The sequence below is a fragment of the Sceloporus undulatus genome, chromosome 4 (assembly GCF_019175285.1).
Source record: "Sceloporus undulatus isolate JIND9_A2432 ecotype Alabama chromosome 4, SceUnd_v1.1, whole genome shotgun sequence".
Taxonomy (NCBI): Eukaryota; Metazoa; Chordata; class Lepidosauria; order Squamata; family Phrynosomatidae; genus Sceloporus; species Sceloporus undulatus.
In genome coordinates this window covers 97,216,005-97,243,561 of record NC_056525.1, presented here as the reverse complement: position 1 = coordinate 97,243,561, position 27,557 = coordinate 97,216,005, and the positions used below count along the sequence as shown (strand labels likewise).

The following is a 27,557-nucleotide window of genomic DNA, read 5'->3' as shown; positions in this document are numbered from 1 at the left end:
CATGTCACTTTAACATGACTGGAAAACAGCATGGAACTATATATATATATATCCTGACATATTACAAAAAGTAGACCAACAGCAAAATAAAACAAAATGAAAATAAATGTGTTGGTACACTTTTTATTTATCTTAGAGCACAAGAAATAAACATACTTTTCTTTTCAGAACATGGGAAGATACGTTAAGGTATACATTAAAGTAATTTGTCAAAGTTATAGCTAAAGTAGTTACCATTAGTCACGATTTTTAAAAGTAACATTTTATTATATCCCATTTCTCAGAATGATGTAAAACACAGGGTTTAACTTAGGTTTTTTTCCCAAAAGAATTAAAAATGACAAATCCATCTGCTTATACCAGTGACAGTTGTTGGCTTCCAAATTAATAAAATAGTAACTCCAATGTTGGTATTATTCTGTACATTATAAAAGCTATTGAAAGTGCTGAATCTGTGTGAAGAGGTAGATAGCTGACAGTTCCTTTAATGTTCAAGCTGAAACCTGATGAGATTAACCACCATACTGACATCAAACTCAACAGCCATCTTTGATAAAGTCATTCTTTAAGTCTTGTGATATTCCTCCACCAAACCCTTGTGACATCAATGAGGCCATAACCTTGTTACTATAAAAGTAATTCAGTTTTGCAGTATGAGAAGTTCTCCCATGTTAAATTCCAAAGAAAGGTACTTATTATTCTCTTACTAGCAAAGTAACTAATTATAATTTTTATATATTCTTCGATTTTATTGATTTGTTTGTACAGCGCTGTGTACATCTGCAACACTTCACAAATAAAGCTTAATAATAATAATAATAATAATTACATGTCACAATTTGTAACTAGCTACATTTAGGTTCTGGCACCTGAAATGTGAAAATCAGTCTTCTTTGTTCATGCTTGTGTAAATGTACTCTTTTGGTTTGCTATCTGTTGGCTGGCTCTGTAATTGTTGATTTAACCAGACTTTTGTAAACCAGTATTTAGGAATATAGTCTGCCTAAAATATGTTCTTGTTGTGTGCCTTAAGAGCTTATCCTATGAACTTTAAAACTGAATCCAGCCTCCCAGGCTGGAGCCGAGAACCAGGATGGAGGCGGGGATTACCACATGCTGAATGGCTGCCTGATCGCCACCTCCAATCAGCCTGAGTCCAAGCCAGGTCCCAGCCACACTCCACCAGCACTTTTTCAAAGTTAGAAGCCTTCTGACTTCAAAAAAGTGCTGGCAGAGCGCAGATGGGACCTGGCTTGGACCCAAGCTGTTGGTGGGCAGTGATTAGGTGGCAATTTAACATGCGATAATATCCACTTCCATCCCACTTCCCGGCTCCAGCCCGGGAGGCTGGAGCCAGTTTTGAAAGCTCATGTGATAAGCTCCTAAAACAAACCTATCATGGGATTTTCTTGGCAGGATTTGTTCAGAAGGCAGGTGCCTCCCTCTGAGTCTGAGAAAATGTGACTTGTCCAAGGGCAGCCAATGAATTTCCATGGACAAGCAGGGATTTGAACCCTGGCTTCCCACTGCCCTAGTCCCACCCTCAAACCATTTCACCACACTAGCCTATTACTGACTCCTAAAATTTACTCCCTAATAAATTAATGCACGCTTGATTTAGGAGTGAAACAGATCAGCACAAAGGGACGGCTTGAAGCTTCTCTTGCCCAAGATGCCTCAGGACCACAGCAACCACATGCCGCAGTCTGAAGGGCACCCTCCACCACAGTCCCAAATTGGAGCAAAAAAAAATTACTCCTTTTTGGGTTGGGTTTCCATGGCCCAGAAGCAACTTCAGTGTGTCTTGATGGCATGCATAATCTAATCACCATGCCCACAAGTCAATCAGAAGATGGTTTTTTAGGCCTGTCTGTTCGGGCCCTTACTTAATTAACAATGAGAGGCCTGAATAATATTGCTAACCCCAACCAAAATAGGCCCATTGAATAAACAGGATTTACCCATAGGTTCATTCACCTTTGAACAATTGATTCAGAGGGCCTACTTACTCTTTCAGCCCCCTGGCAAAGGGTTCCTGGCACTGCAGACTGGGAAAATGGCATCTACACTACTCTCCTGATCCTTGGATGTCTTGAGACAAGGAGTTGCTGCAAGACCTTGAGTGCTCTCTCCAGCTGTTTGTTCTCAACAAACCCAATGAGCAGATACCATTTCCCAGTGCCCCAAACTGCAGCACCTTGGGAATCCTCCAGCAGGGACACCGCATCCTGAAAAGATAGGTTTTTGGGGAGGTGGCTTCATCAGATGTAACTGCAGTGACAGAACTCCATCACCATAGTTGCATCGGACAAGGGAAGATCTTGGCCTTCATCCTTCATGATTTACACAAACATATCAAAAGTTATATGGCACTGAATTATTATATTAGTTTCCTTCCTTTTTGGTAAGTTATAAAATTTCTTTGTTAAATCATGTTGTTTACTAGAATTATATATTATTTTCTACTAGAATTTACTAGAAATTGTTTTTAAAATGTAAAATATGCATTTAACTAAAGGCACAAAGGTCCCCAGATCACACAGACTAGCCCAGGGTTTGCCCCATCTCCGCTAATCCACAGGGCAAGATAGAGGAATCTCAGTGCAAGAATATTGCCTAGAAAAATACATGTATGTATATATGTATGTATGTATATTTTCATCATCTTTTCTGTTTGATATTTTTGCATGAATGGCATACTTTGTGCAACTGTGGTTGCTGCTTAAGATATTGCATTCTATCAGGGTCTGACCCCTGTGAAATCAAATGGGGTTATTTTTAAGTCTCAGGTTTTGGCCCTGAAATCTCAGCACTTGGGCTACATCTGACCTGGTCAAATGTATGTGCCATGGTTTTGTAATGTTAGTTTGTTTGTTGAGTCAATCAATAATGAACCCAAAATGTGCTGGTTCATTTTAATGATTTGCAAATTAAGCATGTGACTGAGTGTAACTCTCTATAAAAGAGGGACCAGCTAGACAGTTTTACCTTCCCCCTTCACAATGAAGGCCTTAATTCTAGCAATAGCCTTAACCCTTGTGGGTAAGTATAGTTTCACCATTTGCCACAAAATTAATTAAGCAAAAACTCAATATTTTTTTCAATTAAAATCTAAAATACCCCAGTACCTATTTATAATATTAAAAATGGTTCTTTTCATTATCACAAATAATTGGGGAATATTTACAGCTAACTCTGCATGAATAAAGCATGGGTCTGCATGAATAAAGCAACATCTTTTTAATAAAATGAGTGCTATGTATGCTGTAGAGATGCAGGGGCTTAGTGGTTAGGACGCCAGTTCTGACGATTGGCAGGTTGGTAGTTCTAGGCCCGAGTGCTGCATGATGGGGTGAGCTTTTTTCACTAGTCCCAGCTTCTGCCAACTTAACAGTTTGAAAGCATGCAAATGCAAGTAGATAAATAGGCACCACTTTGGTAGGAAGGTAACAGCATTCAGTGCAGCCATGCTGGCTACATGACCACCAGAGCAGTCCTCAGGCAATGCTGGCTCTTCAGCTTAGTAACAGAGATGAGTACCACCCCCTACAGTTGGTTACGACTCGACATTCATGTCAAGGGACTTCCTTTACATTTACCTTTATGTATGTTGTCCCCATGTGTACATTTTAACTTCTGTTTTTATATTTCAGGTTGTCAGCAACAAGATCAACGTAAGTATCCCTCCATTTATTCCTATGAAGAAAAATAAATAAATCTATTCAATTTTGGAAGTGTGGTTCACACTCTTAAGTCACTTTAGGTAGTTGAGCCAATATTTTTCCTATATTGCCTATCATACCTATTTGAATTTTCTTTTCCAGAAATTGAATCAAATAGAAACAAAATTTTCTCCTATAACTATGAGTTTGAAATTCTGAACAGACTTCCAGGAAAAGGTTTCGCAAGTGCTGGAATTAAAGTTAAATGTAAGGTGGATGTTGGTCAAATTGATTCAGATCGCAAGCTTATGCAGGTAAGAAAAATAATCTAATATGAATGTTGCTTTTTCTCTAAAGTTTTAAAGTTATGTCAGCTCAGGTAGAATTCAACTAACACTCTTATTTTTTATGCACTGACCTAAATTCCAATTCACACTTTCCCAGCTAATTCTCACTGAGCTCAAGCTAACGTCGGCCTTGGAGGATTTGTTCTGCTGCGTGGTCAAATAGACAGTAAGATGTAATTTCGGATGCACAGTAATTTATTGCTGAATCAATTCAATTGTTCTCGGGCTGCAACACCTGAAATTATTTAATCAGATGATTTATGTAACTAGTAAACAATCATATCTTGTCAAGTAAAGCTGGATCCCATTGCATATTTCTGATGATTAATTTCATGAGTCCTGAAACTGCTATAAAGTCAAAATAAAATATAGGATGGTCTACTTTGAGCCCTCTTATGTATTGGTCTTTTCAAGCATAACAATTTTTGCTTTATACATAATAAGAATAACAATAACAATAATTTCTTACCTGCCTCCCCCCATGGATCAAGGCAGGGGCACAATAACAATTAACAAACAAACAACATCAGGGTTTTTTTAAAAAAATAAAATTTTATTAATACATTCTAAAACAAAACATGACAACAAACAATACACCAAATCAACAATAAATGCAGGCAATAACCCAGGTAAGGCCCTGGAAGTTATAGATAAAAGGTGTTTTCAGGGATCCTGAAAGACATCTTTCCATAAAAATTTAGCTAAAATTGGGGGATGTCCAGAGACTAAACCTTGCTGGATGTATTCAATAAATGGGTGCCAAATCTTATGAAAGGTCAGTCCAGAGTGTAAGCCTCTTGCTCTGTTGTTATTATCTGCCATTTTCTCCATTAACCACAAGTCCCAGTTAAAACACACATCGACTGAAAGGGACAAATAAAATGTGCATATATTAAAACGATCCACATTGAAAATTCAATATTTAAAATTCAACATTTAAAAATCACCTGGATAAGCCTGTTGGAAGAGACTGGTCTTTAATGCTGTTTTAAAGTCAGACAGCTTATTCAGCTGTGAAATCTCTTCTGGCAGGTCACTCCATAATCTAGGGTTTACATGAAGTTTTAGCAAGTGAGAAACTAATGTTGACCAGCACACTCTTCCTTCTCTAGTCCCTTTCTCCTTTCATTTACTTTGCCATTTCAACCCTCAATTGTTTAAGACATAATTTCCTTTTAAAATTAGACTTCAGCTATTTAAGATTATTTTACAGAGATCATAAAACCTAATTCAGTTCTGCTTTGAGTTAGAAAATGAAGTTAAGCTGGAAGTCCCTATTTCGGATCTGGCGAATTCTAGTTTAAAGAGGTCAGCAATGAAATGTCAAAGCCAGTTTATGAAGGGATGAAGTTTATGTCCTAGTTTAGCCAGTGAATCTTCTGCTATTCCACTCCCATTGCTGCTTTTCAAATGTCCCAGGTTTTCTTTCTTCCTTCCATTTTCCCTTTTACCTTCATCTTAACTTCATTTTCTTTAAACTGAGTTCAAAGGACAAAAGCCATCTGTACTCAGTAAACTAAGCAGGTGGGGAAAGGATAGGAGGGTAGAATTTTGACCTCCCTAAACTCAATAAATATCAAGATTTCTCTATTTAATACAGTAGTTCTGTGTATTCTTCATTAATAATTTTGGTTGTCTTGTCACCTGGCGGCACCCTTTGACCATACGCTGATATGGTTCAACCACATGTGTACCAGTTTGCATCTGTTAAATATTGGTGAGTACTGTATAAGGTCAAGAGAGGAGCAATATACAGGCCAAATAGTCCATTCATAGCTTACTGAATCATAGATTTACAAGTCAGGATTGCGGGTCCAAACAAGTAAAATTCAAAAATTGGTCCAAAACTACTACAGTACCCAAAAACTTCTCCTCGGTATAACAAAGACTTGAACAGGCTCTGTGGTAAGCTATACATAGATCAGAGTCTCAATAAATTGGTTCCAGCTTGATTCTGAAAAGGTGTTGGTAATACTTTGGATACTGTGTAGAGCAAATGATTAAAAACGGTCATTCCCTTTCATTTTTGTTCTGGACTTCCTCACAGGTTCCTTATAAAAATGGGGCTGGGGGGAGGGGGAGGGCAAGTATTTACATTCATGTTAAACAGTGCAGGGAGCCTCTGTGACCTGTTTAAATGGTAAATCACTATTCCTGGAGGCTTCAAAAATAGGAAGGTAACTCGTCCAGGATACATAGTTAATCTGTCTAAAGAAGCAGATCCAGAAGTTTGTGCACAAGGACCACAAAAACACCTTTGGTGGCCATGTGCATCTCCAGGAAGGCACTTTTCCCATCCCTGTTTTAGATACAGGGGAAAACTATGTACGTACAGAAACATCTCACACACAATGTCATTCATTTCCTTTTGTTTCTGCTCCTTTCTTTTTCCATATGTAGGCTATAGTTAACGTACTGTGACATACAGATGCTTTAAAAAAATTAGACAGCACATATAATGCTGCAATCTTGTGTATAGCCTTTCCAGAAACCTAAATAGGAAGACTCTGTGGTTTCCTTGAGTGTTGTTTATTGTTTTATTATGTGTTGTTTTAAATATTAAAAATAGATTGCCATTCAAATTAGCTCCATGAAAACCCTAGGAGTTGGGGGAAATAACAAGAAATTTACACTTTGAATTTTTTGTTTGTTTGCCTAATAGGCCCACACTTTTGAAGTATTTGACTACAATGGCATCTATCCCTGGCAAGACTTCATTCCCTCACCGAAACTGACAGAATTGTTTGAGAGAGAGGTCAAGGATGTAATTACATTTCAACACAGGAATGGGCATGTCGAAGATATCATGGCTCCAGCAGATATCTCCAAATTTGCTTTGAACATCTACAAAGGAATTTTGAATTTATTTGAATATACCTTGAAGATCGACCAGAAAAATTACAATTTAAAAGAGGTGAACTCTTAATTTCCATAACATTTGTGATCCTGTGGCTTTTATTTTTCCTTGCTTTTGCACTAACCGCTTATGGTAGTGTGTTTCAAACATGCGCAACACTGCCCAGGCTGTGCCAATTAGAAAAGTTTTGTTCAGATATCCCATGTCATAAGATGTTTCTGAAGAAGGGGGATCAAGTTCACACAAACCTATTGCAAAATTTAAGATGCCACAGACCTCTTTTTTGTTTTTGTTGTGACAAACTAACACAACTATCCTGCTAAACATTTCTGCCCAGTCTGAAGACTTGTTCTGCCAGGTAGTTATTGCCAGTACAGACATCTAAGGTTCAGATGCCAATGATGTTATTTCACCAATGGCCACTTTCTAGTTGACAGCATTGGATTAAGATGGTTCTTCTAAACGTCATCCCATTTTACTTACAGTGCAGCAATTGCTACTAACATCAGTAAAACAATTCCACATTGCCTTTTCAAGAGAAGTAATATATTTAGAACATAGTCCACAATCTGCATTTTCAAGCCCCACTTAACTGAAGATGCAAACCTTTTTTTTAATTTAATGGGATGTACCTCCAGGTAAGGGAGCACAGGGCTGTATCACTACTATGCCTAACTGCCTTGAACTCTGGTTTTAGTATATACATAGCTATTTTCCTCCACATATATTTTCAAAGTGCTTCATATATCTTCTCAGCAGCCCTTTTCCACAAGATTAAGGAAAGCTAGTTTATCTCAATATTACTAACAGAGGCAGGATTTGGAGTTGAAAAGTAATGTCTTGCCTTAAGCCGTGGTCATGGCTGAGATCTACACCAAGACATAGCTGAAGCCATTAAGCACTGAAGTTACATTGTTGGTGCCATTACCACTAAACTGCACAGTTGAAGCTACATTTTCACAACTGTGATATTAGACCAATATGGTTGATGGGTCTGAACAAAAGACAGGAATGTGTGGGCTATACTCACTGTGTTGTCCAGGTAAGGCTCAGTCTTTTGTATTCCAGGATCCAATAGAAGGTAATAAATGACCTCCTCATATCTACAGAATATGACAAAATAGAAAAGTTATTTGTGTGTGTATAGTGTTGCTTTCCATACAGATTTGCCCTTGTGTAGGCTCTTCAGTACATATGTTAGGAAGTGAGAGAGGTCAGGAGGAGGAAGCCAAAATGGAAGAGGTGAACCATAGAATTTAGGGGTTGAGCCAGCACCCTATATTTTGAGATTCTAGGGTGCTCTGCTGAGTTGACAGAAAGAAGAGAAAAATAAAAATATCACCAGCTCAAATATGTTGTTTTGAGAAAGGGGAAAAAACTGAAACTAGGTAATGTTCTTGATCAGCAAGAATCAGATGAACAAATGAATTTACATACATTTCTGCATTTGTATATTTGGAACAATCAGTATTAGAGCTACAATGAAAAATAGACTGAATCTGAAGTTTGCTGTGATGTAATTGGTGGCGAGGGGGGTGTACTTTGTATTTTGTATTTTGCTCCCTCTGCTTTGTAATCCGCCTTGATTCCACAAGGAAAAGACAGAATATAAATAAATCATATTATTATTATTATTATTATTATTATTATTTAACTTGTGATTTACTACAAAATATTTCTTGCTACATTAAAACTGATCTGTGAGGTAAACCTGAAACAAATGTCTAATCCGCAGTTTGACACGGCTTTAACTACCATGGTTCAGTACTATGGAATTCTGGGGTTTGTAGTTTGTGATATAGTTAGTCTTCTCTGCCACAACAAGCTACAAATTCCAAGATTCCATAGCATTGAGCCATGGCAATTAAAGCAGTGTCAAACTCCATTAATTCTTAAGTATAGATTAGACTAAAGTTACATCAGAACTATACTGTGTTAAACTGTAATATAATCATATTGAAATCCTGATGACAGACTAAAATTAATTTCATGTTCACTGCCGTATATTTATGTTAATTATGCCAATTTTGATGAAGATGTTGATCATTTGAAATTAATTTGGGTACAGAGTACCATTCCCATCCATGGGGGGGTTCAGTTCCACTCCTCCTACCTCATATTAGAAAAAAGTGCTCATGCTCTAGCCCTATTACAGTCAATGGGTGGTGACATGCATGCTGCCCCATACATGCACCACCATTGACTATAATGATCCTCAGATATACAAGTCCATGCATGGCTAGCCCACCAATACAACAGGCCCACTGTAAATTCAGAACAGTGTTAGTTTAATTTAGAAAATAAATATTTTAATGTACTAATATTTAATTTAGGAAACTGGCTTGGAGGCAGTGAACAACATTCAATACCTGTATCGCACTATGCCTAGTTTTATATCCATGCTAATTTTTTCACATTCCCAGTGGCCTTAAGAAGACATAAGAGAACATCGTATGGCGTCTAAAACTGGATCCTGCCAAGCCCACAAAATGAGACAATTTGATATCCCTTCCCATTAAAGATTTAAAGGAGGACATACCAGTCTCAAGGAAGACTCAGTGGATAACTTTGATTGCACTCTATACTGGCTAAGATTTGCATTATCCACTCTATTATCATTTTATATCCAATGATAAAGTGAACAAGCAAGAGCGGACCATTATCACTAGACCACAGAGCATAATTACAGGGACCTATCACTTCAGGGGCTGTCCAAGCAAGTGCAAAGACATGGCATCTTTTCTCCTGCAGCATCAACACCATGCACTGTGGAGTAAAGCAGAAACCATTTATCAAAGTTTAAACTGTGAGCTTTTCTACAGCGAAAGATTTATCCCAGAGCAAGAGTGTCAGGGAACTGAACTGATCAGATGCTCTTTGGGGGGCATATGGCCAAGGAATCCACCTCTTCAGTGTTTCTATGGCTATCACTGTGGTTGTGGAAAGGAGAAAGTGAACTGAACAGCCCTTCTATTTCCAAAATTGAGTTGGACCAGCCAAGGCAGCAAGCAGAATGTGCCCCTTGACTGGGAGTGTGCCAACCTAGCAGCACCTCAGAGAGAGAGAGGGCTTATCCTGTGGCATGTGTGACATTCTTGCTTGTGGCAATTGATGCATTAGCAGCTAACTTTCAGAAGCGAGAAAGCTTTGGAGGGCCCAAGGCAGTACAACTTGCACAGCTAGTACTGTTTGAATTCAAAGTATGATGAAAGTAGTAAAGTGTCCTTCCAATGCAAACTCCCCCCCCCCCTTCATTATGAACCCTCATTAAGTCGGATTCAGTACTGACAGGTTATGGAGTGCTTCATACCAGCTCATTAACTAATGGGCAGCATAAGGCATATGGAAGACTCTAGACTTGAAACACCTTGGGGGGAAAAAGACAGGATTTAAACTTAGTAGAAACTCTCTAAGCATATACCAAAATTGTACTTCTGATGAATACAAAATTGTGTTTTAATGTTATAGATCTGAGCGAAACCTGCTAATGTGAAAAAGAAAGTGAAGGTTCCTTAGCTCTTCAGCAGTGCTTAATTATTACCGCTTTTATGGCACATCTGTGCATCTACAATTCTAAGGCTTCTAACAGAAGGATGTATGAGTTGTAGATTAGGTGTAATGGGATTTTTAGGGGAAGAGTTATCAGCCTTGACTCTGAAATCCCTTCCTTTTGAGGTTTAATTCTGACTGATCAAATTATTGCACCACATTTTTTATTAAAATTTTCAAATTATGCTTCATATACAATAAGTCCTAATTGGAACTGAATCAGGAACTTCCCAGTAGGGCAAGCCATGACTTGACTGAAGTCTGTAGGGGTTTTCAAGTGATCTTTCAGTATTAGCCCATGTTTGAATCTTTGACAAGAAATGTTTGAAAGGAAAAGAGTAAAAACATGACAGTGATTAAAGGCATGCATTATAGTGAGGTTATTTTAGGCAATCCCACAAGTGGGTGAATATATATCTAAGAAGACTATCTAGACTGACTGACTGACTTGCTAACTAACTCTCTATCTATTTTTATTTGTTTATTCAGAATGGCATTGAAGGCAAGTGCAACACAACATACCTCCTGAGAAGTGCAGAGAAAAATGATGAGATCTTAGTGACCAAGTCAAAGGACTTAAATGACTGTGATGACATGGTTTTAAAGGTTGTTGGTGCTGCATATACTACTCCATGCAAGTTCTGTAGGCAGGTGGGTTCAGTGAATGTGTATAATCTAAGGTACACTTGATATAAGCAAGCAGATCCATTATGATTTGTTTGCATATAATTACATGAATGTTTTGTCATATGTTGTTCTGTGCCTTCAAGTTAATCCCAACTTATGGTAACTTTAAGGCAAATTTATCATGGGTTTTCTTGGCAAGATTTGTTCAGAGGGGGTTTGCCTTTACCTCTGCCTGAGGCTGACAGTGTGACTTGTCCATGATCACTCAGTGTATTACCAGTGTATGGCTGAGCCAGAGTCATAGTCCAGCACTTAAACCCAAAATCATAGTCCAGCACTCAAACCACTACACTGTGCTGGCTTTCCTGGCCATTCATTTATGGGACTCACCATACCATGCAGGCAATTTTAAATTCAAAAATTAATGGGAACAGGAAGATGATAATGATGCAGTAAAAACTGGAACCTTCATATAGCTTTTCCCACATAGGTTACCATGTAGTGTAGCTTTCCATATATGTGACAGCTGTGAAGTTAGATAAAGTTTATGTCTAAGCAGAAAAAATATCCTTTGAAGAAATATTTGGACACTACACTGGTCTCAGATGCCTTTTTGCATTTCCCACATGCAAGAGAGAGACATGAGAGAAGAAAAATCTGTTAACATATGTGCTCTTATGTCTGAACTCTACCACTAACAAAAGGAGAGAAACAGAGATTGGAAAGCAAGGAGAAGAGATCTAGCATGTATGTGAAGCAAGGTACATACCTTGCTTCACTTACATGCACCCTCTCCTTCCTCTGCTCTCCTTTTGTTATTCTGGGCCACCATCAGATGAAAGGCAAAAGCAGTGAGGAAAGTAAAAGTATTAGAATAACAGCAATCTTTTCCATCTTGTGGAAGCAAGAGGAAATACTATAGCACTACTTGTTTGTTTGTTTGTTTGTTTGTTTGTTTGGAGTATTTATACCATGCTCTTCAGCCAAAGGTTCTCAGTATGGCTTACAATTGTTAATTAGACATTGCCCTCAGGATTACAATCTAAAAAGACAAAATGCAAAAAGGAGAAGGGAATGGCATTGGGGAAGGGGAATAAGTCCATCAGTTCTTCTCTCCCTCTCAAGCCTGGACCATGGCAGATGGATTGGAGGGAGGACCTGTCTTCATTTTCTGCCTTGGCCTGATGGAGCTGGCCTGCCTTTCTCTCCCTCTGAGGGCAGATGATGTCAGATGCCATGGAGGGATGTCTCGTCGTCTTACTTTTGACTAGGCCTGATGGAGCTAGACTGTCTCACTCTCTCCCTGTGAGGCTGGATGATGGTGGATAGAAGGAGGGCCTTCTTCTTTTTCTGGCTAGCCCTGATAGAGTTGACCTGCCTTTCTCTCCCTCTGAGGACAGATGATGGTGGATAGAGGGAGGATCTTCTTCCTTTTCTGTCTAGGCCTGATAGAGCTGGCCTGACTTTCTCTCCCACTCCCTGAGGCCAGCTGATGGTGGACAGAGGGAGGTTGAGAAAAATGTATTGGCTTTGATCCAAAGATTCATCAAAAAAGTCATTTATGAAAACGACTTTGCATTATCTCTTCTCTTTTAAGACTACCTATTAAGCGAAAACAAGGATGGAATTGACAGTTATTGCCAACATGTTCTTTTTGTGAGTGTCCCTTATACATGCATTACATTGGTCAGGAAGCAGATAATTGAACTAGACCAATCTAATCCAACTAGTCTAATCCAACAGCGTTCTTCTTATGGAAAATCAAGATAACAGAAAGAAAAGAAAGACGGCATTAGAAAAAAATTACAGTGCGGCTGCACTATACACGGGTGCGCCTTACACGGACTCCAGCATAAGCTGGAGGTCCACACCATAAAAAGCCTCAGTGCATCCAGAAGTTGCAATGGCATGGGTACCGCTGCATGCACAAGCCCCATTATGTTCAATGGGGCTCAAGCATACACGGAATTCCCCTTATGCAGAGGGTCCGGAAAGGATCCCCCACATAAGGGAAGAACCCACTGTATTTTCCTTGACTATCCTTTCCCCTGGCCTACTCTTCTCTTTAGAAAGGAAGAGCTAAGTGAAAGGGAGAGCAGATGGTTTACATATAGAGTACTCCAATGTGAATATCTTAAATCTCCTGATAGGATTGGAAAAAACTCCTGTCTAAAACCCAGACTGTCACTGCCATTTGGGCAGATGATATGGAGATAGATCAACCAATGACTTGACTTAACATGAGGCATTTTTCCCATGTTCTCTCTCTCTCTCTTGCACTTTCCAGTCCACTGCCAAAGTAAAATAAAAGTTATAGTTATTTGGGAACTAGAAAGCCTCAGAAGGCCCAGGACTGAACCTGTGGTCTGTGGAATCCTATGATGAAGTGTACTAATAAAATTGTTGTATCCAATTATAATGAATGAGTGCTTATTTATGGATGTCTTATCAATATAATTAATTATTATATATAACATAATAATAAAATGCCCTGCTATTACCTTTTTCGTAAAGAAAAACAAGAATTTTCGAGCCGCAGCTACATATAACTACAAATTCAAGGATACACAGAGGAGAGAGCGAGAGAAGCTGCTTCTGGAAGTGAATAGCCTGGAAATACGACAGTTCTCACCATTCCATGAGTTAAATGGAGGATATGCCCTAATGGAGGCCAGGTACTACATCACTATATAAGTGATGTATTGTAATAAAATGAATTAGTTCAGCATCCTAGTTAAATGCCCTGAGACCAACCTTCAACTTATACAGTGTCATGTTTATTATAGAATGTCATGGATTGCTATAAATCTGAAACAGGTGCAGAAAAACTCAAGCTTTTTTAAAGGAAAAATTGCAAGTTTCTGATTAGTTTATTTAAAAGAGTATTATTGAAAATACAGTTTTAAATCCAACACAAATATAATTTAATGTGAAAATTGTTATGATTGCAGTAAAATAATTTTAAATATGGAAATGTTCTGATAAGGAAGTTCTGGGAAACAACAATGAATTGTTGAGGCTGAAATACATGTGACCTTAGTCATGTGATGTAACAGGAGTGCATCTCCTGGACATTTTTGTATATTAGGGAAAATATTCAATGGTCATGATATAGCATGTGCTCTACAAATGGAATAGGGATCCATGCTATTTTCCTGATGTGGGTTGTACCATATTTAGTTCCTTCTGACACATAAAAGTGCTGTTTAGGTTAATCATGTTCTGTATAATTTGAACATATATAATAGGTTGTACAAATTCAACCATGAACAAGGAAGTAAATGGCACATTTATGACTATGTACAGAGATTATAAAATTTAAATTCAGATTCTATATATAGGTGTTGGTCAGTTCCAACTAAAGAAGAGCCATTGAATCAATTGTGAATCATACATTGGTAAATCTCATTTATTCAATAGATTTACTCTAGTTAGGACTAACCACTATAATTCAAGTGTTTGGATACAATTTTTCCAGTTATATATGTACTTTGTGGCCATTATGCAACAACTGTGTGTTGAATTTTGCTTTACAGTACACAAGTACAATATAGGATCTCATATTATGCAATTATATGAGTGTAGATTTACACTGCACAAGTACAGTGTAGGATCTCACCCATCATGTTTGGAGTACAGTATCAGCAAATCTTTATGGCCAAAAGATTACACATAGGGACAAATAAAGCACAAGCGATTTTAAGGCCAGAACTGATGGCCCTGAAGGGGTAGTTTGAAGCCATCCTTCCAAAGACAGACTGTGGTCAAAGCAAACACATGCCATAGCCCAATCTGCCTGTGAATAAGATCAGGCCAGAACAGACAGCCCCAAAAAGCTTGCTTCCGGGCATCACTGGCACACAGCATTTAGACACTGCATGTCCTGATGATGCTAGTAAGCTGGCTTGAAGCCGCCCAGCTGCCCAGAACATGGGCAGCTTCATGACACTCTGGCTGCGTGGTTACATGCCGCATGCTTCCAGATCTCATGAAGCTGCCATGGGGCCACGGCAGGAGTGGATCTTATCCACTCCTTTTTTGGCTAGGTTCAAAGTGGATTGGGGCTGTGGAATGTGTTTGCCACTGTCCCCATCTGTCTTCACATGGGGCGGCTTGAAACCCCATATATTTCAGTCCCATATATTTTCCCCCATCCATTCCTTTTTCAGCCAGGGAAAATCCAGCTTTGACAGCCCTGCCATGGTCCCACGGCAGCTTCATGATGCTCTGGAGGCATGTGGCATATAAACACCATGCCAATGGAGCATCATGACCCACATCTGGGCAGCTGGGCAGCTTCAAGCCAGCTACCCATTGTCTAAATGCTTCACACCAATGACACCTTGTAGTGGGCTTTGTTGGGCCATTCTGTTCCAGCCCTTAAGTTGGCATGGTAGTATACCAGTTTACTTCAAAAAAAAAGACACCCCCCCCCCCCCTCTAAAAGTGGCCAGTAGCCTAAAAATTTAGAGGTATTATTGCAAAACCTAAAGACAGAAATACCCTTAATATAACAATCTACTTTCCTTGCTCTAAATTTAATTTAACTTTTCTTCTATAGCCAGAAAATGATGTTCATTGGTTCCCAGGAACGCTTGCCCAGAATGCCTTCTAACTTGAAGAGATATGGATCACTTCTATATCATTTTAAAGATGAACTTCCTCCACTTCCTGTCCAGTTACTGAAAATCCAGAACCAAGAAAGAGAGGTAACCAAGAAAGAGATTCAAATTTGGATACCAATATTATTTTTTAACCCAAGAACTGAGAGAATATATGACAAGTTTCTTCTTTTTTCTTACTAATTTTTTTTATTAAAAAAAAACAGATTGAGGAAATATTGCAGTACTTGGCTGGCCACCCAAATGAGAAATTTCCACCTGATGGTACAATAAAATTCCTGCAGCTTGTACAACTTTTGCGCACAGCAGATAGGACAGATTATTTTGATTTATTCTTTAAACGACACTCTAGCCAGCCAGCATATAGGTAAGATAATACAATATGTATTTTTACTATTTGAGAAGCACAGCTGAATGCTATAAATTAAAGTTATCAGAGTTTGGATGTAACTGCTACTTCTTTTCCTACAGGCGGGTTATACTTGATTTAATTCCTGCTGTTGGCAATCCAGTTGCAATCAGATTCTTAAGGCATAAAATGGAACATGGAGAACTGACCAGCTTTGAAATATCACAAACTCTGCTTATGTTCTTCCATTTCTGCAATGTCTCTCAAGAAGTAGTGGAAGAAGCTATGGTAAAATGCATTGCAATTTTAAACTGTCCTTTTTTCCCCCTTTTTTTCTTTTTTGTAAGCTGGACATACATAGGACAACCTAGCAGGACTTCAGAAACTGACAGCAAATATAGGACAATATCATGCTACACTGTTATAGTGCTATTATTCTGCTATAACTGCTGGGGCTGCCTCCTATGGAATCCTGGGATTTGTGGGTTAGGGAGAAAAATTTACATTTCTCAACCAGGTAGCTCTTACACCTCTCTAAACTACAAATCCTAGAATTGCACAATAACCAGGCATACCAGTTAAAGTGAAATAATAGTGCTAAAACGGCATAGTGTAATATTGACCTAAGTCAAAGAGTTTAAAATATAACTGTCAACTCTGAGCAGAGGTAGGAAATATATGTTCCAAAACCTCCCAACAGAAACCTTTGAAGTCCCCAGATCCCTCCCCCTAATGCTGTTTTCTACTTTGGAAGCTCCATAGCTCGTTTTAGATGTTAAACAGTATAATTGATATGCATAGGATTATTTTCTCTCCTTTAATCCTTGAGTACGGTCTATAATGCATTTGCATCTAAGTTTATTGAGACATATGTTAAGCCTGGGCAAAACATTTGCTTCACATTTATTTCTCCATTTTGATGATTAATTGCAGCAATAACTGAGTTTTCTTTCCACAGATCATTGTGACAGAAGTTCTTAAAGGCCCTGATAGTTGCTATCGCAGACTTATCACTCTTGGCTATGGATCACTACTTAACAGATACTGTTCTGCGTCTGATGTGTGCCCTGGCAAATATCTTAAGGTATAAGTCTACATTTTCATTGCATGCAATGAACAAGAACGTAAGAGAAAAAATATTTTAGCTTTGTAATAATAATAATAATAATAATAATAATAATAATAATAAGTCATCACCATCATCATTATCATCCTCATTCCAACTGGGGGCTTAAAGTGGCTTTGTTGTTGTTTGTCCTCACTTCCTTTCTGACTTATGGTGACCCTGAAGCAAACCTATTAAGGGGTTTCCTTGGCAAGATTTGTTCATAAGGGCCTTCCTAAGGTCACCCAGTGGGTTTCTAGGGCTGAGCAGGAATTTGAACCCTGGTCTCCAGAGTCACACGGTTTTAAAAAGAGCAATAAGGCTAAAAATGTGCATTAAAATGAAATTAAACTAGCCGCAATATTAAAATAAGTCAACACTACACTTAAAAACAAACAAAATGCAACTATACAATTAAAAACAGATCTGATTAAAACAATACAGCACCTTCTCAGCCCAATCTCTAAAAACTTTTTGTTTTAAAAGCTTCAGAAGGCTTTTAAGCATATATATACACACAAACACACATCTCCTGATGATAGAAGGACAGCAGTGAGGAGGCCATTCTATCCTCCTTGGGAAGGCAGTCCCAGACCCCAAGGGCAACCACTGAGAAGGCACTATCTTATGCCCCCATCAATCACACTTGTGATAGTAGTGGGACTGAGAGAAGAGCCACTCCTGATAATCACAGGGCCTGGGCAGGCTGATAGTGTGCCTGGATAGCATGGACCTGATCTATCTGATCTGAGAATTTCTCAGCATATCAACATACTGTACAATTATTTAAGCAATTATAATCTATTTCTGCCAAGTACCCTTTAGAACATCTTTTAACTTAAGGTTCTTCATAATCACCAAAAGGAACATAGCACCAATATGTCCATTAATTTGTTTGTGCTCTCATATATGATATAAGAAGGCATTTCTCACGTATACGCAGGAATTCAGCATGCCTGTCTGCACCTCCAACAATTATCATTCATATTTTAGATATATTCCCCAAATTATATGGGATATAAGATGCCACTGCTAGTGCACACTGACATTCAAAATAAGGTGGAATAGATGCTAAATCTTTCCTAGAAGTCACTTATAACATTTCTAAAGAGAATTTATCTTATGTTTTCTGAACAAGATGTATTTTCTTAAGAATATATTCACATTTGCTTGTTTTAAAGAGAGGGAGTGGCACCAAGGGGGTTGGTGAGCAGCCAGCCATCTGATGCCATCTTACGTTTCCAGAACAAGAGGTATTACCACATCACATTGTGTAAAATCATCATGAGGGTTGGACCACATGGTGTTTGTGGTTCCTTCTAACTCTATGATTCTATGAAAATCTTTTCATTCAATAAAATATCCCTAATTTAATAAAGTGATATTGCTAAATGGATATTAGTGGCTTACTTATTCAATGTGATAAGATGCCTCTCAGGGAGCTAACCAGAATATAATTTTTGCCAGATGGCAGAAATAACTTTATTGTATGAAATTCCATTTGATATTTGATTTGCATTCTTTCATTTAATAGTCACGCTTTCTATCAAAATAGTCACCTTCCTTTAAAAATATATAGAATTTTTTTAAAGGTGACATCATATTAACTAGATTAACAATTTGTAATTATGGATTTTTAACTAGCAAAGCCTAGCAATTTACCTGAAATGAATAAGAAAGGAGTTCTGCTACAATGTGCGCATACATGTAGACAAATTCATGATCACGTCTCATGTCTATACCACTAGTTTTGGTTTGTCTGTGTGTGGCATTTTTGCCATACCAGCTCTTCTTATGTGCTAATCTTTGTGGATTTTAACCATACTGCTTCCAGGACTTGTTCAACATTTAATCCATTTTTTAAAAATAGCCTCTGACTGATTTTGCAACAAAAGCAGCGCAATCATCTGATATAGAAGGAATACAGCTAGTTATTAAGACCTATGGAAATGTGGGCCATCAAGCTGTTTTGAAGCCGATCATGAAGTTCATGCCAAATTCTGCTTCTTCTTATGATCTCAGAACTCAATTTAATGCAATATTGGCTCTAAGAAATCTTGGCAAAAAGGATCCTGTACGGGTAAGAATATGTAACCTGGGCTGTTTAAAGAACATTATTATACATTTTTATTAGTTATACCTGATGTAACACAAAAATATCATGATGATGTGATAGTTTTCTCCTCTGAAAATGTTATATGTTATTTTGATTCAAGAAGTGCAAAGTGAATTCATGTTAAGTTTTGACTAGAAAATCCTTATCCTTATGTAAGAGGGGGATTTTCTAGCCAAAAATTAACATGAATTCACTTTGCACATCCTGAATCAAAAAAAGAGAACGGACTCTTTGAAATTCCCACTTTACCAAATTTTCCAATAAATTACTCCAGTCAAAAGTGTATACAAAAATAAACACTTGATAGGAAAATGTACATGAAAATTGGATTTATTAGTAGAGATAGTGAGAAAGGTTATGCTAGGATAAATTGCTAGCCAATATAGATAGATAGATGATAGATAGATAGATAGATAGATAGATAGATAGATAGAGATACAGATTAAGAAAATGAGCCTACAAAAATGAGTACCAAAAAAAAAACCCTTCCCACAGTAAAGAGGTGTTTGTAAAAAGCTGAAAAAGTGAGATTTTTATGTCATGATCCATGAGAGATTTCTACAATTAAAATTCACATATATCTTTCAGTGAGCTGTATGATATGGTGCTTTGGATATGTGTTGTGTATGAGAGAGGGGTGTGTGAAGATGTATGGGAGAGAAAGGGGAAGAAGCTCCTCGTGTATCTTATTCTGGCTACTTCCTCTTAAAAATCCAAAGTTGTCTTTCTTTTGCAGTTACAAAAGGCAGAAAAATAGAATATTGTTTTACATTTTCTTAAGTAGCAGTAATTTGTAGGGGAAGCTTTTCAGAGCATTTTTCTCAATACAGAGGAATGAAAGAGTGCCTGATCTTTGCTGGGTGTGTGTGTTTGTTTGGGTTGTTTTTTTTAAGGACTTCAGTAATGCCATAATATGCACACAAATCCAGCAGACAATTTGACTTTTGCTGCTTTTAACAGTTTTCTCTTTCACTATTTGATAGAACAATTCATTGTATGACTACAGAGCTGAAGTTGCATGTAGTTAGTCAAAGGGGGAAAGGGCCCTTTGAATCAATGGGAACCTCATAAGTGTTGGTAAGTCGATACTTATTAGACACGTGGGGACTTAGGCCCGTTACAGACGGGCACTAAAGTACGGAGTCAGTCCGTACTAGGGTTAGGAAGGTGCGGTGCTTCCGCACCCTCCTAACCCTAGTATAGACTGAGTCCGTACAAAATGGTGGCGCCCCATCTACATGGGGGCCACCATGAGGACGTCACGGCTGCGCCGCCTCTATACAGGGCGGCGCGGACGTGATGTCCTCGCTCCGCGCCAGGGCGCATAGTGCGCCCTGAGCACGGAGCAGGAAGGAGCTCCGAAACGGAGCTCCTTCCTGGTTTGGTCCGCTGGGCACAGCCTTCATACAGCTGCGCCTAGCGGACCAAAGGAGAAAGAGGCCAAATCCTCCTTCCCGCCGCCGCAGGATGTCCTTGAGGCTTGAAGCCCCGAGGACACCCCTTTCCAGGCTGTGGGGAAGGGACCTTTTGCCGCTTCCCCGCAGCCTGGAAAGCAGCGGATCGGGGCCTCAGCGGCTGCCAGTGTAGCCACTGAAGCCCCGATACTCCGGGGAAAGGGGCGGGTGCAGACCGCCCCAAATGGGCAGTCTGTAACCCGCCATAGTGATTAAGCTGCTAGTTCTGACAGCCTCAAGGTCAGCAAGTTGGCAGTTCAAGACCCAGGTACCACGGGACCAAGTGGGCTCCCAACACTAGTCCCACCTTCTGCCAACCTAGCAGTTTGAAAGAATGTAAAAGTGCAAGTAGATAAATGGGTACCACTTCAGTGGAATGGTAATAGCATTCCATCAGTTATGCTGACCACATGACCATGGAATCATTTTTGACAGCACTGGTTCCCTCAGCTTAGTAATGGAGATGAGCACTGGCCCCTTCAATTTTTATGTAAGTTCCATTGATTCAAAGGCCCTATTGTAGTTGGGACTAAGAACTGGTTTTATGGCCAAATGTCTGCTGAATGTACATAAGCCTGTTGCTTTCTGAACTATCATGGGCCAAAAGCCTCTTAAATAATTTTAGCAAGGAGAAAATTAAGACAAGAAAATTAATCTTTCCTATCTGCTTTACATAGGTCCAAGGACTTACCCTTCAAATAATCCTAAACTACAAGATTGATGCTGCAAGCCGAGTGCTTGCTGCCATGGTTCTGTTTGAAACCAAACCAACCCTTCCTGTGTTGATGATCTTGGCTAATGCTATGCTAAATGAACCCAGCATGCAGGTGGAAAATTTTGTCTACACTCACCTGAGTGCAGTGGCCAGATCCACAAATCCTGATTTACATATGATGTAAGTCTTATAAAAATGTTGATTTCCTTTCAAATGAATACTATACAATAAGCAGCAACCCTTAACATGAATACTCCTACATGTATTTTCCCCCCAGGGCTTCTGCCAGTAGAGTGGCTCTCAAAGTACTCAGCACAAAAATCCAACAGTCAGCAGGTTTTCGATTCAGCAGAGTGTTCATCTTGAGTGTATTCAAAGGTAAGAGACAAGGGTTTTTTCAGCCAGTGTTTATTATTTCCAGTGCTACAGTGCCTTAAAAATAAATGGAATTCCATCTGTTAAGAATAAAAGCTGTTTGCTTTAAGACCTAAAAAGATACGGTGCATCTCTCTCCACCTATAATTTAACAGACTAACATCACAGAGTCCCATTATTTAAGAAGTCTACTGAAGAATGTAATGAAGTGCTAAAACAGAATCTCTGTGTTAAAAGACACCTGAGGTATCTTAGTACTTCAGATACCTTACAGATGGAAGGAATATTGTCCTCTCAGATCTTTATTTCCTATAATATTCCAAATAATAATAATGCCTGTTAATCCTTTTTAAATGCACTGCTTATGTTAGATACAATAAAGCGCTAGCAAAGCTTAAATACTAGATGACCTTGTCCTCTGATTAGAATAGGACTAATGAAAAGGAAACAAGAAATGATGTGATGACCATCACCAAAAACCTTAGCTTTTAAAAACCAATCATAAGCTAGTAAATAAAACTACCAAAGAGAACCCATGTTATAGTGGTGTAGTTGTTTGAGCATTGGACTAGGACTCTGGAAGGTCTGAATTTCCTGCTGAGTCAGGGAAGCTTGACTGTGTGGCCTTGGATAAGTCACACTCTCTCATCCTCAGAGAAAGGCAATGGCAAAGTCCTTTGGAACAAATCTTTCAAAAGAAAAACTACCCTGTGGTAGGATCACCTTAGGGTCTCCATAAGTCCAAAATTACTTGAAGGCCTGCAACAGCAACAACTGAACCACACACCTGCAAATAACTGTAGAAGACTGTACTCCACTCAAGTTTATCATTCTTCTGCTAAATCCTACCTTTTAATTACCCTTAGCTGTTTGGCTAAGAAGCAAGGCAGAATAGTAATTTTGCATCCATCTCTTTAACTCTTCCTGCAGGGAAATGTCTCGCTTCTACTGCAGTGAGAGATGTAAAGATAATTGTCAGATACCCTGTATGTTAAGTCTTGAGTTAGCAGACTTTCAGAGAGTTTTAACCAGCTGAAAAAAATCAGAGGGATAGGTAGACTCACTGATCAATTGCCTGCCTTTTGGGGCACATGAGCTCTAACAATGGATGAAAGATTCATTGGATGCAGGTATCCAGTCTAGACATATGGATGTAAGGTTGTCACTACACTGTAAACACGCCTGGCATCCCATGTTGTAGCAACTTGGCCTCCCTTCAAAACATACGACAGAACAAGACATTATGATAGATATAGGTTTGTCAAATGCCTATTTTAAAATTATTTATTTAAAAGATTTATAAGATACCTTGTAGAATAAAGCCTCCCATGGTACTGTGCAGCAATATTTGAACCATAGAATATAACAGAACAATATGATCAATTATATAATACAACTATATAACAATTATATAATAATATGAAAATTGTTTGGCTAGGAGGCAAGACAGACAACTAATGTTGCATCCATCTCCTTCTGTCTAACTTCATACTATTATGTTACAAAGAGAACAGCAATAATTAATGTCTTCTTCTTGTTGTTGTTGTTATTTATTTATATCCCACCCTTTTCCCAGAACTGGGATCCAGGGCAGTTTACAATTTAAAAAAAAAAACAGTACATTTTAAAGCATATAAAAATAGCACATTAAACTATGATTAAATTACTACAACATTTAAACAAATTGCATGTTAAAAGAATAAAATATTTTTAAAAAGATAAAAAAATATTTGAAACACTATAACACTCCAGCTATGTGCCTTCAATTTGTTTTGGACTTATGGCAACCCTAAGGTGAATTCTTGGCAAAATTTGTGCAGAGGAAGTTTGCCTTTACCTTCCTTTGAGGCTAAGAGAGTATATTCCTTGAGTGCTGCTCAAGATCACCTAGTGGGTTTCCATGGCTGAGCAGAGATTTGAACACTGGTCTCCAGAGTCACAGTCCAACACTAAAACCATACAACATGCTGGCTCTACTGAAGCTTAATATCAGGAATATTGAGTCACATCATACATTGCTTCATAACATCATGGCATCATACAATACTGTCTTGAATGTGGAGATGACATTTAATCTGTGTTGTTGCTATACTGCTTGTTCTATGCCTAGATTATCCAGAAACTAAAATATTGTTTGCATACATTTCACCTTTATAGGCACTTAGTTGATAATTAGCTGATACTGAACAAATAGTACCATTTGATTTGCCATTTCAACATTTATTATCAGACATGTTAAGCTTCTTAAGAAAAATTTGGCAGACCAATCTTTATCCATCTGTCTTCTGAACATCCATATAGCCTCTCTAAAACTGCAAAGATGGCAAGTCTTTTTTCATATTCTTATCATGTCCATTATGTCATAAGAGATTATATGGATCTCCTAGAGATCAGAGCTTTGGTGGCGGGGGAGAGATTAAAAAATAATTGTATTTATGGCTTTTTATATATAGTAGTTCTTTGTTTTTCCAGTTCTCAAGGGGTGGCAACTGCAGCAGGTCTAGAGACCAATTTTCTGCCCTTGGGAGTTTTGGACTTTTGGAGGTGCCATGTAGTTATTATTATATGCCTTCAAGTCATTTCCAATTTATGGTGATGCTATCTTAGGGTTTTCTTAACAAGTTATGTTCAAGGCAATTTGCCTTTGCCTTTTGGGGGGTTGAGAAATTGACTTGCCCAAGGTTATCTGCTGGACTTTCATGGCCAAGCAGGAACCCTATCATCAGCATCACAGTCCAACACTCAAACTACTACACCACATCGAATTTCTGGCTTTTTCATAAGATATTGTAAACATTTAGCAGTTACTGTGTTCTGCAATAGAAAAAAAAATGATCAAGCTTCTTGTTGAGTTTTGTTTGTCTTTGCAGAATCTCTTATGGCTGGTATAGGAACTAAATTTGTCTTTATACATAAACATGGGAGCATGTTTCCACTGTTTGTAATGGCAAACTTCAAGGCAAACTTTCTTGGCAACATCCTTTTTCCTTTGGAGGTAACTGGACATTTTCACAATTCACCTGTATTCTGAACCACATATTAAAAATACCTTCATGCTATGTGTAAAAGGTGTATGTGAAACATTGATGAATTTCATGTGAAGTCGATGAATTTTATGTGAAGTCCAAGGCATCCATGATTTTTTTTTGGGGGGGGGGGGGGGGGTCAGGCTATGTGGTCATGTTCTCGAAGAGTTTGTTCCTGACATTTCTCATCCATGGCTGGCATCTTCATAGAATGCTGACATGGAAGTGAGTGGAGTATGTGCAAATGAAAACCACCCAGGGTCAGGGAATTTCCCAGGAGACAATGCATAGACACCCTAAGGCTTTGCCATTCAACCACAGACCGACACAGCTTAATATGTAAATCACTTCCTCTCAACCAAGGGTCACACAGTATATATATAGCACACTCTCTTCCATGCCAGCATTCTCTGAAGATGCCAGCCACAGATGCTGGCAAAATGTCAGGAATAAACTTTTCTAGAACACAGCTATATAACCTGACAAACCCATAAAAACGATGAATTTTATTTTTAGATTTGGATCTCAGCTCCAAGATTTCTCATTATATATCTGCAAATATTCCAAAATCTAAAAAATCCAAAACACATTTGGCCCCAAGCATTAAGGATAAAGGAGACAGCCTATATTGATTGTGATGCTCAGTTGAGTTCAGTTTCTGAATGTACTCCTATGCTATTGATCAGTGGAAGGTAGTGATTTCTCTGTCAGTGGAGCAATGAATTTACTCTGGCTTTGAGTTTCATCAAATTCCATCACACTTCTCAGCCTTTTGACAAAGATCAAGTGTAGCATACTCAAAATAAGTTCAGGATCTTGGATTGTTCCTTTAAGGTGATGTCTGAACCCTGGAGCAGATTCACCACTTCCTACATATGCAACAAATCACCACCGATAAGGATGACCTTGGAATTAATTATTTTATTTCAAAATCCATTTCATTCAGGGTTTTTGGTGTTGGTGTTTTTTTTTATATATTACAAACATTCCCAATTTTGATTTAAAAAAAAAAGATTAGGTTTTATATAGCCTTTCATGCTAACAATGGATTAGAGATTCTTTTTTTAATGAAACGTGAAGTTAACCCATACTCCAGTAGAACTCACTTCTGTGTGATTCTTGAAAAGCCTTCACAGTGGGTTTAATATGCTAATATGCATTGCAATCCTGTACATGCTAACCTGACAGTAAGGGTTAATAAATAGTATTGGGCTTACATCTGAGTAATCACAGCTATGCATAAGCTTAAATGGGAAACACATTTGTTAAATAGTTGGGTTGATTTAAAATAATGAAAAAAATTGTATTGATTTAATTTATATGGAATCTTAAATGTCTTTTTAATAATTTTATTTTACCTTCCAACATAGGTGGGCATTGGATCTGAAAAAGTGCATGATGTCTTAGAAAAGGTATATGCAAGTGGCAGAGATGTCAATCCATTCACTGATCCAGAGGGTCTTCTCTCAAAGGTAAGTGTCGAGCAAACAAACAAACAAAAATCTAATAGGAGTTAGTCATACAAATACTATGGACATTTAAAACCCTGAATGGCTTGGAGATGGGATACGTCTCATATCAGATTGCCTATTCCCTAAGATCTAACAACCCTAGGTGATCAAACCTGGCTGGGTGGTCACAAAAGAACGTTTTTTTTTTTTTGTTTAATGACCAGAACTAGACTTTGAAACTCTTTGATCCAGGAGGTTTGCTTGGTGCCTCTTCATTCTCCTCCCCACTTGCATACAACTGTTGTAAAACATCCAAAAGGCAACTCACATGCTGGGTTTAGAATTATTTTGAGATTATTCTTTTCACTGCTTTTTTTAATGGGTTTCATCTATTTTTCTGTTTATTTTTGCAAGTTTTGATTATGTAATGTGTGTTTGGTTTCATTATTTTTGAAAAAATTTTACAGCATGTTGCAACAACCACTGTAGTAGAAGAGTTGCATTTGCCTATTATTTAACAAATAATAAAAGAACATCTCAATAAGAATCTGCTTCTTTTCACCAACAGTTCTCTGACCAGAAAACATCCCATGGATCCAATAGCCCTATTGGAGGAGGATATCTAAAAGTGTTTGGTCAAGAAATCATGACGGGGGCCTTGACAACTGATATGATCTCAGAAATGTTTCAGGTGACTCTTTTGACATCACTGTCAGATAAATGATCAATACCATAAATGTACAATCCCTCTTTTGTCCTTCCTGTTGATGATTCTTTAAAGCTTTGATTGAACACACTATACTCTAAATTTTATTAGTGATATTTATTAAGACAATAATGTCATCTTCCTGGGAGACAAACACTGCCCCCAAAGTGTGCCATATTCTAGTTATCTTCATTTAAATATGCCAAATCTATCATTGCAGGCATACCAAGGAAGAGCAAAATCCCCCTTGCTAAAGGAAGTTGTGGATATTCTTAAAAATCACAATACCCTTCAGTGGGACAAGAATGTTATGACTGCAGAAATCCATCGTGTTGTGCCTACCTGTACTGGACTCCCATGGCAAATAAGCTTGGTTCATATTTCTAACACAAAATTGGTTGGAAATGGTAAGACAATGGAATGTTAATTCTTGGATATAGTGATTTACAAGACCTCCATAGCCAAGATGCTACATCATGAGGTGTATTGTAAAGTTCTGCACAGGTGGAAGAGACCTATCTGCCTTTCAGCATCACCAAAAAACCTACTTATTAGCTTCCCCCCCACACACACACACACACTATTTATCAGCTAGT

General features: G+C 38.2%; 1 protein-coding gene across 2 annotated transcripts in view; it reads left to right on the top strand.

Annotated features, from left to right (window-relative positions):
• Positions 1-2,307: 2,307 nt before the first annotated feature.
• Positions 2,308-27,557, top strand: part of LOC121928734 (vitellogenin-1-like) — a 52,692-nt gene continuing 27,442 nt past the window's right edge. Inside the window, exons 1-17 of one of the 2 annotated variants that reach the window (XM_042463868.1) lie at positions 2,308-2,404; positions 3,654-3,674; positions 3,825-3,976; positions 6,672-6,923; positions 10,905-11,066; positions 13,557-13,717; positions 15,604-15,751; positions 15,871-16,031; positions 16,136-16,301; positions 16,972-17,097; positions 18,989-19,198; positions 21,366-21,583; positions 21,681-21,781; positions 24,649-24,773; positions 26,175-26,276; positions 26,824-26,946; positions 27,182-27,368. In XM_042463868.1, coding sequence (XP_042319802.1) covers positions 3,971-3,976; positions 6,672-6,923; positions 10,905-11,066; positions 13,557-13,717; positions 15,604-15,751; positions 15,871-16,031; positions 16,136-16,301; positions 16,972-17,097; positions 18,989-19,198; positions 21,366-21,583; positions 21,681-21,781; positions 24,649-24,773; positions 26,175-26,276; positions 26,824-26,946; positions 27,182-27,368 — 2,248 coding nt within the window. In that variant the 5' untranslated portion in view covers positions 2,308-2,404; positions 3,654-3,674; positions 3,825-3,970. Of the gene's footprint in view, positions 2,405-3,002; positions 3,043-3,653; positions 3,675-3,824; positions 3,977-6,671; positions 6,924-10,904; positions 11,067-13,556; positions 13,718-15,603; positions 15,752-15,870; positions 16,032-16,135; positions 16,302-16,971; positions 17,098-18,988; positions 19,199-21,365; positions 21,584-21,680; positions 21,782-24,648; positions 24,774-26,174; positions 26,277-26,823; positions 26,947-27,181; positions 27,369-27,557 lie in introns of those variants that run through there. The other variant, XM_042463867.1, reaches the window with a different exon arrangement.